Source organism: Eumetopias jubatus, unplaced genomic scaffold (genome assembly GCF_037043125.1).
Source record: "Eumetopias jubatus isolate StellerSeaLion01/CBP00866 unplaced genomic scaffold, mEumJub1_p1.0 scaffold_3, whole genome shotgun sequence".
Lineage (NCBI taxonomy): Eukaryota > Metazoa > Chordata > Mammalia > Carnivora > Otariidae > Eumetopias > Eumetopias jubatus.
Window position 1 is genome coordinate 179935886 of NW_028274809.1, and position 18176 is coordinate 179954061.

Consider the following 18176-nt stretch of genomic DNA (forward strand, 5'->3'; position numbering starts at 1 on the left):
AATATAGGGATTTTCTTTAGAATTCTAAAATATTCATATCTTTTAAGTAATTAGTTCACATAATTAGAAAAAGTGTGAGCTTTTATTTGGATTAGGTATAATCCTTTACTTGGATTTTGTATTTAAATACCTGCATTTGGTTTATTACATAATTATGAAATTGAAAGAATGTTTCACAACTACTGAAGTAAAAAAAAAAAAAAAGTTACCAGATTACCCTCTCACATCTCCATTTTATTCCCCTAAACAAAAAAGTGTTATGGAATTACAGTAAACAAAAACACATACACATTGGACTGACATTTAAAATCACCAAAAGTAGGGGCACCTGGGTGGCTCAGTCATTAAGCATCTGCCTTCAGCTCAGGTCATGATCCCAGAGTCCTGGGATTGAGTCCCACATCGGGCTCCCTGCTCCTCGGGAAGCCGGCTTCTCCCTCTCCCTCTCCCACTCCCCCTGCTTGTGTTCCCTCGCTGTGTCTCTGTCAAATAAATAGAAAAAAATTTTTTAAAAAAATAAAATCACCAAAAGTAGATTCTGACCAATATCTGATTAAAATAACAATTCTGAACTTCAAAGGGAAATTTGCTGTATTTTGGAGTGAAAGCAGTTCCCTCCTGAATAAAACCAAACCCAAATTCACTTATATAACTTCAGCATGGTCATATCTTCTGAATAATCTCTGCATGAGTTCAAAGTCAAACCATAAAAAAACCTATACACAAAGAATTCTCATGCTCATTCAAGCACCTTTCACCCTGTCTCACAGCCCCTCTTGGTGGCCCAAAGAGGTGATTGGGGTGTTCTCCCCAGTTTCTTATTCATCCTTCTGGTATTCCTTTATGCAAACACTAACACATACAAATAAATATCTTGTTTTCCCTGTTTTCTTTCACAAAAAAAGAGAGACTTGCTAACTAAGGGCACTATCAAACTTTTGAATTCGTAAAATCTGGTGTCTCAGTTTAACTCTGATCTGTATTTCTTATTATGAGTGAAGACAGATCATCTTATTACATATTAAAGACCACTATTATTTCTTTTTCGTATGTAAAACTTTTATTTATGTGTTGTATGGGAATTGTACTCTTTGTTGTGGATGGATGAGATGCCACAGCAGTGATCTATGTCCAGGGTGTTGGTGGGCCCAGTCCATGCTCAGGAACACTGAAGGGACACCCCAGGATTCCTGGTCTTCCAGTCACCACCACCCTCTCCTCCAAGGTTGGAACTCCAGGTTTTTTTTTTTTTAGGTACCACTCACACTCATATCCTACGTGGTTGTGGGTAACATGGACTTCTAGTCCGATCGCATTTAGCCAAGATTAATAACATGAAATCCATGACCGTCTTTGTCTTTCTCCCGGCATGCTCCGAGAGAGACGGCTAACCAAGATGACCATATACACTATAATTATTTATTTTACTGATTAAATTCAGATTTCTTGCTCTGAACGCAAAGCTATGTCAAAATTATTTCACTGACTCCAAATGGAGGAGAGATGGAGAAGGTGAGGCAGCAGTGGCCCCGGGGACCCTGACCGGACTGGAGCAGCTGGGGGCCACCACAGATGAAGAGTGACAGGGCATGATGGCGCTAATGGGCTGTTGCTGGCGCGCACGTGGGGCAGGTCCCTACTGCTCTTTTAATGTTTCAGAGTATTCCTGGCTAGAATTCCTTGCCTATCTTTTTCACATGAATTTTTAGATTCGTCAAGTATCAGAAAAAAAGAAACTCTTGGTATTTTTGTTAGGTTCTGATTACATCTATAAATTAATTTAGAAGTGACTTTGTTTATTCTTCCAACATAAGAACGCCCATGGGGCGCCTGGGTGGCTCAGTCGTTGAGCGTCTGCCTCGGGCCCAGGACATGGTCCCGGGTCCTGGGATTGAGCCCCGCATCGGGCTCCCCGCTCCGCGGGAGGCTTGCTTCTCCCTCTCGCACTTCCCCTGCTTGTGTTCCCTATCTCACTGTCTCTCTCTGTCAAATAAATAAAATCTTAAAAAAAAAAAAAAAGGGCGCCTGGGTGGCTCAGTCGTTAAGCGTCTGCCTTCAGCTCAGGTCATGATCCCAGGGTCCTAGGATCGAGCCCCGCATCGGGCTCCCTGCTCTGCGGGAAGCCTGCTTCTCCCTCTCCCACTCCCCCTGCTTGTGTTCCTGCTCTTGCTATGTCTCTCTCTGTCAAATAAATAAGATCTTAAAAAAAAAAAAAGAACACCCACAAGGAGTGTTTCAAATTCTTCCTTATATAGGCTTTATACACTTGTTAAGTTTATTACTAGATGCTGTTTCTTTTGCTATTATGAGTCTTTTTCTTTTCTTAAATCTTCCAACTAGCTGTCTACAATACATGGAGCCTATTGGATTTTATATATATATATATATATATATATATATCGTGTAACCTATTACCTTTTGTTGTGGACTAAGGCATGTCCCTCTCCAAATTCAAATACTGCAACTCTAACCCCCATGGCGACTATATTTAGAGACGGGGACTTTAGGGATGTAAATAGGGTGAAATGAGGCCATGAGGGTGGTATACTTCATATGCATAGAGGAAAGGCCATGGGAAGACACAGTGAGAAGGTGGCTGTCTATGAGCCAGGAAGAGCCCTCACCAGAAACAGAATCTGCCAAAACCACCATCTGGTTAGGCTCCCAACCTATGAGAAAATAACTTTTTTTTGCAGCGACCCAGGTCACAGCAGCCTGAGCAGACTAGTACCCCTTTCTATCTCTGGCTTTTGGCTTTTTTAGCGATTTTTTTTTTTAAAGATTTATTTGAGAGAGAGTGAATGAGAGAGAGAGAGAGTACATGAGAGGGGGGAGGGTCAGAGGGAGAAGCAGGCTCCTTTGCTGAGCAGGGAGCCTGATGTGGGACTCGATCCCGGGATTCCGGGATCATGACCCGAGCCGAAGGCAGTCGCCCAACCAACTGAGCCACCCAGGCGCCCTTTAGCGATTCTTTTACACCTCATTTTCCCCCAATGTTTACACTTCAACATATTTCTCTTGAAAAATAACATTGGCTAAGAGCTAATACAATAATAAGTTACAATGACAATAATGAGCCTCATTGTCTTGTTCCTGATTTTGGTGAAAATGCCCCTAGTACTTTTCCACTAGTAAGATACTGGTTTTTAAGCCAAGATATACACAAATACACATGCACACACTTTTAATCATGTTTTAAAAAAGTATCACTGATTCCCATATGAAGTTTTTTTTAATTAATTTTTTTACAATCAGGAATAGGTCTTGAATTGTGTAAAATGCTTTTCCACCTCTATAGAGATAATCATGCTACTTTACAACTAATATCTTTTTTTTTTTCCAAGCTCTGTTATTTATTCATCTTCCACTCAGTCTAAAAAGCCATAAACTTTGCACTGATGGATGTAAATCGTCTCAATTAGTTCCAATTGTGTGCTAGCAAATGTGAACTCTCTGCAGTTTAATAATCAGAAAACCTTGGAACTCGGATGGGAGTGAAGTCAGGGTAAGAAAAGGGGGTGCTGCTTGAGACAAACTGAGGGTTCTAGAGGGGAGGGGGTGGGGGGATGGGTAAGCCTGGTGATGGGTATTAAAGAGGGCACATACTGAATGGAGCACTGGATGTTATACCCAAACAATGAGTCATGGAACACTACATCAAAAACTAATGATGTAATGCATCATGATTAATATAATAAAATAAAATAAAAAAGAAGAAGGGCTGTAAGTTTACCCTGAAGAATGGAAGATTCAAGGACTCACAAGAGCTGTCTTCAAATTTATGAAGGCTGACACAGGCATGGGGCTAGCCATGTTTTCACAGACCCCACAGGTTGGTGCCCTGACCCGTGGGAGAAAGATTTTGTCCCAATGAAATGAATTTTCTAATGCTAAGAGCTTCTCAAATGGGACCAGTCTCTCAGGAGGAAATAAATTTCCCTTTATTTCAGATGTTCAGAATAAGCTGGTTCATGCATGACATGGAGGTACAAGGTGGAGGGTTGAGTATCATGTGTCTGTTTGAGAATGTATGTGGGTGTGTGGCCATGTATGGGTTATTCAGAAAATGGGGGTTTAAAGGATGACCTTCTAGGATTCCTGTGACCCTAGGTGGCTGTAATAATTGTCACAGGCAAATTATTTCTCCAAGTCCTCCTTTTTAACGTATCTAGTACATCCAGGGGTGCCTGGGTGGCTCAGTTGGTTAAGCGACTGCCTTCGGCTCAGGTCATGATCCTGGAGTCCCGGGATCGAGTCCCACATCGGGCTCCCTGCTCAGCAGGGAGTCTGCTTCTCCCTCTGACCCTCTTCCCTCTCGTGCTCTCTCTCAATCTCTAATAAATAAATAAAATCTTTAAAAAAAAACGTATCTAGTACATCCAATCCAGTGCATCCATGGATTCATTTTATTTTTTAATAACCAGTGAGTGCATATGGATAGAAAGAGGCTAGCCTGGGGTTTAGATGTCGGTTTATCCTGATCACTGCCATTACTAGTGGTGTGACCTCTGGCAACTACAACTAATATCTTAATGTTGTTATAATATGAATAGATGTCTTAATATTGAACCATCCTTGCATTCCTCAAACTTCATTTAATTATGATAAATTTTGCCGCTGTCTTTTAATGCATTAATTTTTAGTGTGTATTAATTTCTTCTGCTTTCTTTTGATTATTGCTCTTTTCTTTTTTTTTTTTTTTAAAGATTTTGTCAGAGAGAGAGAGAGAGAGAGAGCACGCGCATAAGCAGGGGGAGCAGCAAAGAGAGAAGCAGGCCCCCTGCTGAGCAAGGAGCCTGACATGGGGCGTAGTCCCAGGACCCTGGGATCATGGCCTGAGCTGAAGGCAGACACTTAACTGACCAAGCCAGGCATCCCATTTTCCTAACCTTTTAGGTCTGGTATTAATTCCTTTATTTTTATTCTTTCATTTTTACTGATGTAAGATTTTAAGGCTTTTCTCTGAACTTTGTTTTGTGCCCCAAAGATTCTAATAGCTTGTGTTTTTAAACATCATTAAGAAATACTGCAGTTTTGGGGCACCTGGGTGGCTCAGTTGGTTAAGTGTCTGACTCGATCTGAGGCCTTGATCTCAAGGTCGGTAGTTCAGGCCCTGTGCTGGGTATGGAGCCTACTTATAAAAAAATACTGCAATTTTGAAGTGTGTTTTGTTTTTCCTTCTACTTAAGAGTAAATAGAGTTTTAATTTCTTGGTAAATAAGCCCTTTCTCCTGATTTTGTTATCAACTTCTAGTTTGACTGCATTGGAATGAGAGAATTCTTTTCTATCGTATCTACTTTCTAGATTTTTTTTTTTTTTTTTTGCCATTTACTCCATAAAAACTTGAGAAGAGGTATATTTTCTCTATTATCAGGATACAAAATCTATTATATATCTAGAAGATTTATCACATTGATAATGTTGCTTGGTTGTCAATTACTTATTTTTTGACTACATCAGTCTTAGGTAAATTCTGCTTTTCCTTCCATCCCTAGTAGTTTCTGTTTTATGAATGTTGCTACAGTGCTTTGATGTATAGCCACTAATACCTGCTATATTTTATTAGTATTATACAGGGCCCTTTTTTGCTCATTAATATTTTTAGGCCTGAATTTGGCTTTATAAGGTATTAAGATCACTACCCCTGCAACACAGCATTTGCTTGGTTCACCTTTGCCCCAACTTTAATTTTTAACATTTCTGAATTAGTTTAAGAGTTTTTATTTCACATACATTTATCTGCCCAATGATTCAAACTGAAAACTTTTCTAATGTTAAGCTTATCTACATTTATTGATATGACAGAGGTTAGCCTCAATGGTCATTCTTTCCTGCTGCATTTACTCTTCCTAGATGTAATTTTTTTTAAGAGATTTTATTTATTTATTTTGAGGGAGAGAGGGAAAGAGAGAATGCAAGCGAGGGAAGGGGCAGAGGCAGAGAATCTCAAGCAGACTCTGTACTGAGCGTGGTGAGTGAGGCGGTGCTCAATCTCACAAGTCTGAGATCATGACCGGACCTCAACTCAAGAGTCAGACACTTAACCGACTAAGCCACCCAGGTGCCCTGTCTTTCTAGATGTTTTTTTTTTTTAATGTCATTCACAAATGGTTTGGTCTGTGTGTATTTCTTTTTTTTTAGGTTCTTTTCCTCCTTGGGTAGATTAGACTTTTGCTCCACTAGTTACTATTACACATGTATCATCATGTAATACGCTCAGTCATCTCTTCTTTAAATGGTATCTAATGATCCTATTACAAAAAATAATAGTCAGTTGCTGACCTCTTCCCGCCGCCTCCCCTACTGCACGGCCCAACCTCACTCAATAGTTTTCTACTCTTTAGTGGTTAACTATGTACTTTTAATATGTTTAGGCTTTGAAGCATTGCTTGACTTTTCAGCTTTAATCCAATTCGCTGATTCCCAAGTATCGAAGGTAGGGCAATCAGCAAGTTTGTTCTATTTTCTACCTCCCTCACTACCTGTATTCGTGGCAATATTGTATCATGTCAGAGCAGGTGCTATTTACATACTACACGATAACTCCTTCCCTGAGGTTTGGCAGTTATTCTGCCGAAGAATCTTCAGTTAGCCCTTGGTTGGAAGAAATTCCTCAGAAGGCACTCTTTCCTTAAGCTCTTGTTGTTCAACGTTTTTGTAGCCTAGATATGCATATCTACCTGAAAGTCAGGTTGAAGGACAGTTTTTCTTTCCAGGAGTACCCCTTAGGTAGAACTTCACTATCTCCTGGGGTTGAATACTGTTTTTGAAAATCTGATGCCAATCAGATTTTCTTTCCTTATAATCCTTATTGCTAAATGTACAAATAATTCCTTTTTTCCCAAAGCCTTTGTTTTGATGATTCCTAGTCAATTTTCCCAGTTACACAGTATACCCTTTTAATAATGTGGGTTCAAGTCTTTTATTTCAGAAAATTGTCTAATTACAGTTTTAAACATTTGCTCTGTCCATTTCAGAGACTCCACTATAGGAATGTTGGATTTCCTTTACCTGCCTTTTACTTATCATTTTTCTTGAATCCTTTCTATTTCTGTTTTAATTTCTTTGCATTTCTTAATTCTATCCACTATGTCTTCTACTGTGTTTTTTATAAGGTCAGTTCTCCTTTGTGCCATTTGTAATTTTGATTGTCATTTATGAAATGGTTACTTTCAAGATCTTTGTAAAGTGCTTCCAGCTCTGGTTTCACACACTCTGGTGATCTGAGCATCACCCCCTCTTCTCGGCCCATCTTTGCTGTGAGTCACTGTCATTCGGCATTATGTGTTGCTTCTCAGTTTCATTAGCTTTTCAAGCACATGTCTGAATGTCGTGTTGCAATCTTTCTCTGCTTACTGAAGTTTCTTCATCTATAGTATAGTTTTGCTCCTCCTCTCCCCCTTTACAGTGAGATCGTTAGATGGATTTAGTAGTTCTACCTTTCTGATTAAGCATATCTGAATTACTTAGATTTTCTTGGAGTAAAAGAAGCAAAATTAGCCTTCCAGGTTTCTGGCCTGAAGTTTCCTTATAGAGATCAGCAGTTTAAGCTGGGTCACCCAATGTAGACAGTCTTCCTTAGATTCTCCAACATTAACCCGGCTCAAAGGCTCTGATCACCAGGCACTTGATCTCTTCACTTTGCCACCAGAGGATGCTGCCCTTATCTCCTGGATGAGCTGTCCCCTTGAACTGGCCAGGTTTTCTTACATCTGCCACTTCCGTGCACTTCACACGACTCCTCTCTCCACCTCCCTCAGCAGACGTGTCCTCTCCTGTTTTAGTCCCACCTGCCCGTAGTGTTCCGACTCAGAGTAGAGTCCTCTCCTCTGACGGTGAGTGCTTGCTGATGCTCTCTGGGGCTGTCATTCTGGGACCCCCTCCATGTTCCACTCTTCCCTCCACGCGACTGTGGCTTTATACTTCAGTTCCACTGGTGCTGGACATTTCCCCCCACACACAAAATTTAGAGTTTTAGGTTTTTGCCTTCTGCTAGTTTTGCTGAAAATGTTGTTTCATTCTTCCTGTTGCTATGTTTGATTTTTAGGAGAATAAATAGGACTATTTTGAATTGGGCTGCAGCCATATTCCTATTGGAACCAATCACTATATTCTTAACAAAATGTCAGCTTAGGCCAGCTTTAACTCAAAATATGACTAAATAAAATTAACCAAAGCCAGCCTCCCTACCTAAGTTGATAATAAAATGCTGAATTATACAAATAATAAAGATACTACAATTTAAAAGATTCAAATAATTCCTAAAGAATGTGGAGATATAGCAAATACTAGGATTGACAGATAATGTTAATCCTAGATAATGTAAATGAAAGATCTTTTTAAATGTGATATTAGAATTAACTCTTTCTGTAATAATTCTAACCTTAAAACTTGTTGCTTTAACTACATTTCCATTATTTCTGCCATCTTGCAGTTGTATATGTTTACAAAATATGCTCACAGAGGATTCTAATCTGAACCATATAATTACATTTTACAGGAGAGGTTTAAAGAAGATGACTTCCTCAAAGCTAGTACCAGGGGCGCCTGGGTGGCTCAGATGGTTAAGCATCTGCCTTCGGCTCAGGTCATGATCCTAGGGTCCTGGGATCGAGCCCCACATCAGCAGGGAGCCCCGCTTCTCCCTCTCCCTCAACTGTTCCCTCTGCTTGTGCTCTCTCGCTCTGTCAAATAAATAAATAAAATCTTTAAAAAAAAAAAAAAAAAAAAGCTAGTACCAGGAACTAAACCCAGAACTTCTGCCTGTTCTTTCTTATTTCCATAGCTACTTTATTCCTTCAGTTCTTCTAATAGCCCTAAAATCATGGTTTCATAGAGCAACAGAAATTATTCTGAGTTTCTTTCAAACATAGAAACATTGTTTTATAGTTTCAAGAGCATAAGATAAAATGCAATTTAACAAATGGAAAAGGAATGTATGAAATTTAACATATTTGATGATATTACTGTAACCAAGTTCTTAATATAAAGAACTCCCAAATCTCAGTGGCTTACTAAAGGAAACATTTACTTCTTGCTCATATCATATATTCACACCTTCAGGTCATCTTCACTTCTACTCCAGGGCCTTTTTCATTTCAGGCGCCAGACCAGGCGAGCAGCCTCTATGTGGGACATGCCTCATGAAAGCAGAAGCAACAAGGCAACTGAACCACAAAGCATCTGCTTGCACAGATGTGGGTATCTGCTCATTTTATATTAGCTAAAGTGACATGGCATCAATCAACATCAGAGGGAAAAGAGTGGCTGTGAACAATAACATAATCCATCTCAATATTTCATGTTTTCCCTCTGCAAAATATCAACCAATGATCTTAAATTTTTAAACAGCCTTTCCCCCTATGACTTTCTATCTACTAGCAATATCAAATCTTTGGTCATAAAGTACTATAGGGAAAATAACACTGTCTCTCCCCACTTTTCTAGCTAGCTACTGTCTACTTCTTGAGTCATCTCTTGCCCTCCTAGAGGGAAATGAGACCACCTATGTCATTACAGCTCAACTACTGGGACTGAGAATGGAGATCACTTGAGCCAATATCACTTAACTATTACAGGAAATTCTTGTCCAGGAAGATAAAGTTATAGATGATTAAATAACCATTTGCTTCAGGAAGTTCTTGCAAACAAATTGTTCCAGGCAAATCTGGAATATATGTGCAAAACAGTCTGGTTTGCAAATCTGAACAGTTACCTAATCTGGGCAAAGAGTTTGCTTGTAAGTTGGCTCATCAAAACCATCACTTTTGTGTTGACCGATCCTAAACTACTATGTTACAAACTCCACGCAATCCCAAATAATTCCCTCCACCTTGAAAGACCCAATCAAACCTCTTGAACAGAAGCTCTAGAACCTATAAATAATCTACCATAACATCCTTCATTTGAGAGTAAGATTCTACCATGGTATTGTTCTCCCTTACTTCAGTAAGTGATTAAACTCAGCGTTGCTTTATCAACAGGTTTTCCTGTTGGTTTTCACAGAGGAGCTGACAGTCTACATTAGACTCCTCCTACCCCACCTGGTTTTATTAAATGCATTTCTCTAAATTTTGTATGTTGTTCTTCTGGAAATAGGAGTCAGTCAAGAATTTTGAGAAAAAACAAAAGTAGATCAAATTTCTTAATCTCCCCAAATATCTTTGTTTTCTCATTACCTGGCAAGATGTTTGGCCCTTGAACAAATTCTAAGTGCTTATGAGATTGATCTGAAATGAACTATGTATCAGAGCATAAATTCTGGTTCTTTTACCAACTCTATGACCTAACAGAAATCACTGGATCTCATTTTATAAATTGGGGTATTAATAACTGCTATAATACACACATAATTTATAAAACTACCTGTTGCTAAGCATTGACTATATTACAGATAACATTTAAACATTGACCAGTTTTTAATTCAACAAATATTTCTGAGGGAAAGCACCACACCAGGCACCATACTCATTCAAGCCTCCAGATTCAGAGTTTCCTGATTTCCTCAATTCTATCACCTTCCACTTCCACTCTGCTTCAGCAACCAGCTTTGGCTGTTACCCTATGATTAGGCCATCGCACTGGTCTACCTGTGAAATTTTCCAGTGCAATGATCTGGTCTTCAGTCCTTCCAATGACCTCTCTTTCATCCCCACTATATTGTTCTTTAACCTCATGAAGTCCTCCAGCCTTTCGACCCTAAGTCACCACTTGGAGCAATGCTCGGATGACCAGAACACCCACTCGGGACTTTTAAATGAGCACAAAAATATACTGGATGAAGCCACTGATACTCTGGCATCCTTTGTTTTTCCTCCCTTTTCTTCGCTACTCTCTCTTCTTTTCCTACTGCAGGTATGTTATTCAAACAAAATTCACTGGAAATACAGCAACTTTCATTAGAAAACAATCCATTCTGTTCCAAGAAGGGTAACAGCAATTAGGAAAATTACAGAAAGGAGTAATACTACAACTAGTTTTGGAGGATAAGCAATAATTTGTTAGGTGGTCAGTGAGGCAAGAATACCCCATACAGGGATGCTGTATGACGGCTCTCAACACCCAGCCTCCAGCCACGGACTAGGCATCTACTTCTTCACTATTACTGTTGGAGTTGTTGGTCGCCATCAGGAGAGCTGACATCTATTGAGAGCTCTGTCTCCATGGGACAGGCACTGTTGGCTGGCTAAGCTAACCCACCTCTCCTCAGCTTGCCTCAATTACAAGAACACGAGTTTTCTAGCCTCCCTTGCAGCAATAGATAGCTTCATGACAAAATTCTGGCCAACATGATGGAAGTAGTCAGCTGAAGTGTTCCAGGAAGGCTTTAGAGAGGATACATGTGGCTAATACCATCCTCCTGCCTCTTTCAGCTTTGAATACAAATAAGAAGCCTAGAGCTGTGGGAGCCACTCTGCAGCCACAGAAGGAGAAAATCTGTAACCACCTACTCTGAGACTTTTTTACGTGAGAAAAACAAACTCCTAGTGTTCAGGGCCCTGTGCATCTGGTTCTATTTCTTAAAGCCAAGGCAGTCCTATGTCATTAAGCTGGGCAGTGTTCTAAGCACTTCACAAATACTACACAGCTAGGGTCATTTGGGTTCTTAAGGTAATTTAAGAGACCACTTGGCAGAATCTTATCAAACTACTGATCAACTGTGCCCTATATGACATATGATTCTAATAATGTTCCTGTGGTCCAAACCTGACTCGGGCCTCACAAGCTTTTAAAGCAAAACCAATTATGAGAAACAGAATCGTTAACTCATAGCTTTATTCTTTATCCTATAAAGAAAACCATACTACGTGGGCAGAAGATCTGGAGTACAGGGTGCATGAAGAAGTAAGATATATGTCAGGAAAGATTGGCTAGGATCACAGACTGTAAGCTATATAGAGTAGACAATCTAAAAATGGAAAAACCTGAACTGTTTTAACAATCAAAAAAGCACAAATTATCATTTTCTTTTTTGCATGAAAATTGGAGATCCAAAGTCTAAAATAGTGATATTAGTGTAGTAAATTAAAAAAAAAAATTCAAACAAACCTTTTGATTTTCCTGTATTTCCTCCCTCATAAGTTGATTTACAGCAATTCTGGTCAGAGATCTGGGAAAATAAATACTGATACAATTAATTTTTTCTTAAATATTTAAGACTAATCTGTAATTCAGTGTAATATAATACTCTGGATAAGAACCTAAAATCTCGAAATGCTTCATAACCGAAAAGTATACATTTCCATGCAGCCTATTTGACAACTGGTACAATGGCTTTCATTTGACAAGGGTGTTTGATGCAGGTGGATTACAGACTGTCAAGAGTTCATGCACACTCTGGGTGATGTATGGAGTTGCTGAATCACTGTACTACACACCTGAAACTAATATAATACTGTTTGTTAATTACACTGGAATTAAAATAAAAACTTAATTTTAAAAAAGGGCTCATGTGTACTAACTGTATGCATTAAGTACTGTCAGAACTTGTTTACTACTAGATACTTATTTTTCAAATATACTTGACTGAAAATGCTATTTTGTGCTATTTGGCCCGTACAGAGAAATTTTGTATGAAATTACCAATATCATCAAATGTGTCAATGCAAACGGGCAATTTTCAGAATACCTGGACATAAAGATTTTGGTTAACCTGGGACCTCTACCAGAGCATGTAAGTTCTAAACGACTAATAAAACTGATTTCATGTATTCACTCTTGAATATCCCCTATAACTTAAAGACAGAGAAGATTTTTTTTAACAAGTCTATTAACTACATTTATTTGACTTGATAACTCCTAGCAAAATTAGTTACATATTTGTCAATTTTATGCAAATAAAATTATTGAAAAATTAAAAGATTGATAATGTAAAGTTCAGCTTTAAAGGAAGGGAAAAATGAAGGGGGGCAATCAGACGGGGAGATGAACCATGAGAGACGATGGACTCTGGGAAACAAACTGAGGGTTTTAGAGGGTAGGGGAGTGGGGGGATACGTTAGCTCAGTGATGGATATTAAGGAGGGCACGTACTGCATGGAGCACTGGGTGTTATACGCAAACAATGAATCAGGGAACACTACATCAAAAACTAATGATGTACCGTATGGTGACTAACATAACATAATAAAAAAAAATAAAGTAAAACACAAGCAGAAAGGGGTATCTTAAAACAACCCACAATAAGTATGCATTATCTCCTAAAATTTGGCAGCATTTGAGAGAAATTACATTAGATAATTTGATAATGCAAATTTTTCATTCATTTAGCGAATATTTTATCATTTATTGATTGTCTATCGAGTGGCTTTACAGATATGCTCAAGCCTATAAATTAGCCACTGAGCAGTGTTACCATAGTTTGCAATTTTTTTTAATGATCAACCACAAACTAAGAGCAGAGTTTAGCAACAGAACCCTGGATTACAACTGACTTACTGTCAACAGAGTGAATAAACGGTCTTCTTAAAACTAGAGTTATTTCACTTAATTTGCATTTGACCTAGTAATTTCAGAAACAGCAGTGCAGCTAAACATTTATGCACATATGCATATTTCTGTTCTAATATATAAATACTGACTTCTCAAATTCTTGAGTGTTTAAACTAAAATGAACACAAAGAGTCACATCAATACATTAATTCTTAATCTGTAAATAAGTTGACAAACCCCTCTATTTCAGGGTCCCCTGGAAAGGTTCTTGTTATCTTGTGGCCAACTCTGTACTACTTATTTATCTTACAAAGGAAAGAATATCTAGATGTAAATTCAGTAATCTGCAGGGTGGACAAATGTACAACCTAGTGTCTGAGACACACAGAGGCACAGCAATCCCCCACAGGCGGAGAGGGCTGTGACCACGGCAGGAATGCTCTCCCCTTCAGGAAAAACAGGGCTGCACTTGTCACGGGCTCTGTATCTTCAAGATAAGCTAACTTATTTTCACTGGTTGCTTATAATTGTAGATCCTGTCATTCCTAACCAGACTACAAATGCATAAGAGTTTTGTTATTTCGTAGAAATACTGATTACTTTTAGACATGCAAATGTATTATCTATTGAACTGCAAGATATGTTTAATGTAAAATCTGTATTTCTGGAAGAAGTTCGATTAGGTATCCTACTGGAAAAAAAGTAAATATTCCATAAGTAAGACATTACTACCTGTTTAGAATCTGAAAGGGTAAGAACATGATCTAGCCATACTCTGGGCATAAATCTATTTAGAATAACACTTTTCATCGCCCCCTACCTAGAAAAGAGAAAAATTACTCCCTCATTATTCATTCCTTAAACAAGTTTACCATATCTGGATTACCATACCACTGTTTATGTTTAAACAATTTTAATAAATTATTTTTCCTTTCTATTTGCCTCTAATTCAGGAATTCTATCTTGCAGTACACACACACGTATACACAACCCAATACTCTCCTCTGATAAGAAAACAACATGCATATGATGAAGAAATATCCTGAGTTCATTAACACTGTATCTATTAGAATTGATATCACCATGTTAAAATGAAATCAGCTATTTTCATAAAATTTATTTAATGGAAAAAGTTCTGGCTATAAATCAAAGTAATAAGCTTTAACATACCTGGCTTTTATGGGGAAGTTCTGTGAAATGTCTTTCATTAATTTTACAGCATCATAAACTGGAGTGGACATTATTTGAGAAGCTGCCTGAAAACTAAGATCTGGAAAAAAAAATTAAGCAATCTAGCATAGTATCAGATCTTTATCAACATCACCATGTAATTTAAATAATTTAGTCAACACTTCTTGCCATGTATGTATATATAGATATTAACACTCTTATATTTTAACATTCTTCAAAAGTTTTAAATGGAAGGCTATCACTTATGTCCAAATAAGGTAAGCTTTACACTTTCATGAAGGACTAATTATCATTTAATACCTATTGTTTTCCACAAATTACAGTATAGCTTCAAAAAGATACAGGGAAAGAAATGTTGATGCAAAACTATTTTTTCTAAGGTTGAAGAAAACATGAAACAAAAGCTTTGGTAAGAATAACAAAAGGAAAAAAGAGCTTTGAGGAGCCAATTCTGGAAAGAACTTTAAAATCCAATGTGTCCAACTGAGTAAATATCAAACACTCACTTTCTCTTTCAACATGTTTTAACTTTATACCACAATGAAAATAAAATCCTAAACTTGGTATTTTCCTCGATACTACAGTTCTATGGAAAGCAAACTGTGGCTTATGTGGTCAGTCTCCAGTACGTCGTAAGTAGTCATTTTTCTTAGTCTCCTTTACTTTGTCAAGATTCAGAAAAGATTTTAAAGCTGAGTTCTGTTCATTACGGAACAGTGAAACATATTGTTTCTCTTTAACATTTCACCACGGGTAGAAACCTAGCTTACCATATGCTAGCAAAATAACCAGTTTAGCATAACAAGGCTAATTTTGTTTCCACGTTCTCAGGGTAGTGAATTGGGTTGGAGTCAAAGCTTAGGAAGAGAGGTTCTTAGCACAGCTTCCCATGGGATGGAGAGCCTAACAACCAAGGTTCAAATTCCACCTATCACTTTCTAGCTGAGTAACTTTAAATAGCATTTCCTCAACCAGCTTCAGCAAGTTTCCAGCTCCAGCAATGCAGTGAAATTGTCAGTGCTCAGTACTATCTCCTGACTGCCAAACGCAATAGCCATTTCTCAATGCTTATCTCACTAAGATCCTTCTGCAAGGGGATCACTTCCTGCAAAGAAGTACTGACTTTCTATTCAATAAATGGTGCTGCGAAAACTGGACATTCACATGCAAAAGAATGAAAATGGACCCCTATCTTACACAATACACAAAAATCAACTCAAAATGGGTTAGACTTAAATTTAAGACCTAAATCCATAAGATCCTGAAAGAAAACATAGGAATAAGCTCCTTGACATTAGTTTTAGCAATGATTTTTTGGATTTGACACCAAAACCAAAGGCAGCAAAGTGAAAATGAACAAGTGGGACTATATCATACTACAAACCTTCTACACAGCAAGGAAATCAACAAAATGAAAAAGCAAGCTACAGAACGGGAGAAAATATTTGCAAATCATCTGATAAGGGGTTAATAACAAAAATATACAAGGAACTCCTGTAAACTGGTATAGCCACTATGGAAAACATTATGGGGATTCCTCAAGAAAGTAAAACTAAAATCACCATGTGATCCAGCAATCCCACTTCTGCATATGTATCCAAAGGAAATGAAATCAGTATCTCAAAGAGCTATCTGTACTCCCATGTTCACTGCAGCAGTATTCACAGCAGACAGGATGGAAACAACCTAAATGTCCACGGATGAGTGACGGTTAGAGAAAATGTGGTACATACATATAGTGGAATATTATTCAGCATTAAATAGAATAGAAATTTTGCCATTTGTAACAACATGGTGAACCTGGAGGACATTATGCTAAGTGAAAACAGCCAGACAGAGAAAGACAAATACTGCACAGTATCACTTATATGTAAAATCTAAAAAAAAAAAAAAAAGTCAAACTCACACAGAGTAGAAAAGTAGCTGCCTGGGACTGGATAGAGGAAAGATGGAGAGGTTGGGAAAAGGGCATACATTTTCAGCTATAAGATGAAGAGGGGATGAGAATCTAACATATACCAGGGTGACAAGAGTTGGTATCACTGTACTGCATAATTGAAATTTGCTAAGGGAGTAGAGAGTAAATGTTCTCACTAAAAAAAGTACCTGATACACAAGGAGGTGCTCACTATTGATGAATGAATGAATAGTAAAATTACAAGATCCTTTATGTTGTTTCTCATTCTATTGTTATTAAAGGCATTTATAAGTAATACAATTTTTAACTGATGTGTATATTTAGGGATATACATATTTTTAGGTGAGAAAACTTAGTCATTGCTTACATGACTGAATGGTGTAACAACTTATAAAAGAGGAAGGTGTATGATCAAAGATCTTGCCTGACAGTATTTGGCTATACAACATTATACTCAAAAAGGCACAATGCTAGGCAGAAGAAAGAATTTAGACTTTATAATGACACAGATCTGCTCATTTTAGGTATCCCTGATTTGTGCTTTATCAGATTTGTGAACTTAGATTCATTATTTTAAGTGTCCATTTCTTAATTTCCTCATCTGGAAAAGTGGAATATATAACTCATATGAGTTTTTAAAAAAGTAATTAGGATAATGTATATAAATAGCCTAACATTTTGCCAGATAGAGTGTTGGCTAATTTTTTTTTTTTTTTAAGATTTTATTTATTTGACAGAGAGAGACAGCGAAAGAGGGAACACAAGCAGGGGGAGTGGGAGAGGGAGAAGCAGGCTCTTGGCCGAGCAGGGAGCCCAACGCAGGGCTTAATCCCAGGACCCTGGGATCATGACCTGAGCCGAAGGCAGACGCTTGACGACTGAGCCACCCAGGCGCCCCTCTGGTTTTCAAAATTTTTATGTTTACTAAGATCCTTTGAAGATATGCAGGGTCTATTTTAGCTCAGTTTATCTTCAGAATCCAGTGTTTTCCAAAATGTCAGTTGGAACCCATTAGTTAGTAGTGAAATCAGATGGATAGGTAATATGAAGTTATTTTTCTAATGAAAATAGGGTAGGAAAAAAAGTTTGTCAGATTGAATAAAATGTAGTAAACATACACATTGTATGCAGAAGCTTTTTTTACTTTTCTTTTTTTTAGTTTTGAGCATATCTATGCATTCTTACATCATACACTTGTATATGGGTCTTGAGGTAAAATAGGTTTCCTACTGTAGCTCTCAGCCAAAAATTATGAAACCATGGATGTACAGACATGGCTGACCTGTAGTAGATATACAATAAATATTTGGTAAATCAATAAAAAAGTAAAAAAGATAGTGCTTACATTCTGTCTTGGAAATCTACTTTGTTTAGCTTCTGTAATGTGCTCCTCCACTTCTTCACGGGCTGTACTTTCCACCTTTCCACATGTGGATGAGCACCACAGCGCCCGCCCTCGTGTACCAACTGGTCACTCTACACCACCAGTCAGCTCCCCCTCCTTTGTAAGCCTTTGTGCTAAGATGTTCAGCTCTTTCAATCTTCTCCTTTTAGCTTACAGACTTTATGCTCTCACCCCATGACTGGACCCTGTCATCTGAATATGTCACAGTCACTTTAAGCAATCCTTTTAAC

General features: G+C 38.0%; 1 protein-coding gene across 1 annotated transcript in view; it reads right to left on the minus strand.

The window, feature by feature from the left end:
- The window catches only part of UGGT2 (UDP-glucose glycoprotein glucosyltransferase 2), a 170400-nt gene that overhangs the window by 107411 nt on the left and 44813 nt on the right, over positions 1–18176 (minus strand). The window contains exons 9-10 of the mRNA XM_028112040.2: positions 14603–14702; positions 12050–12110 (exon numbers count right to left, since the gene is read on the minus strand). Of these exons, the coding sequence (XP_027967841.1) occupies positions 12050–12110; positions 14603–14702 (161 nt within the window). The remainder of the gene's footprint in view (positions 1–12049; positions 12111–14602; positions 14703–18176) is intronic.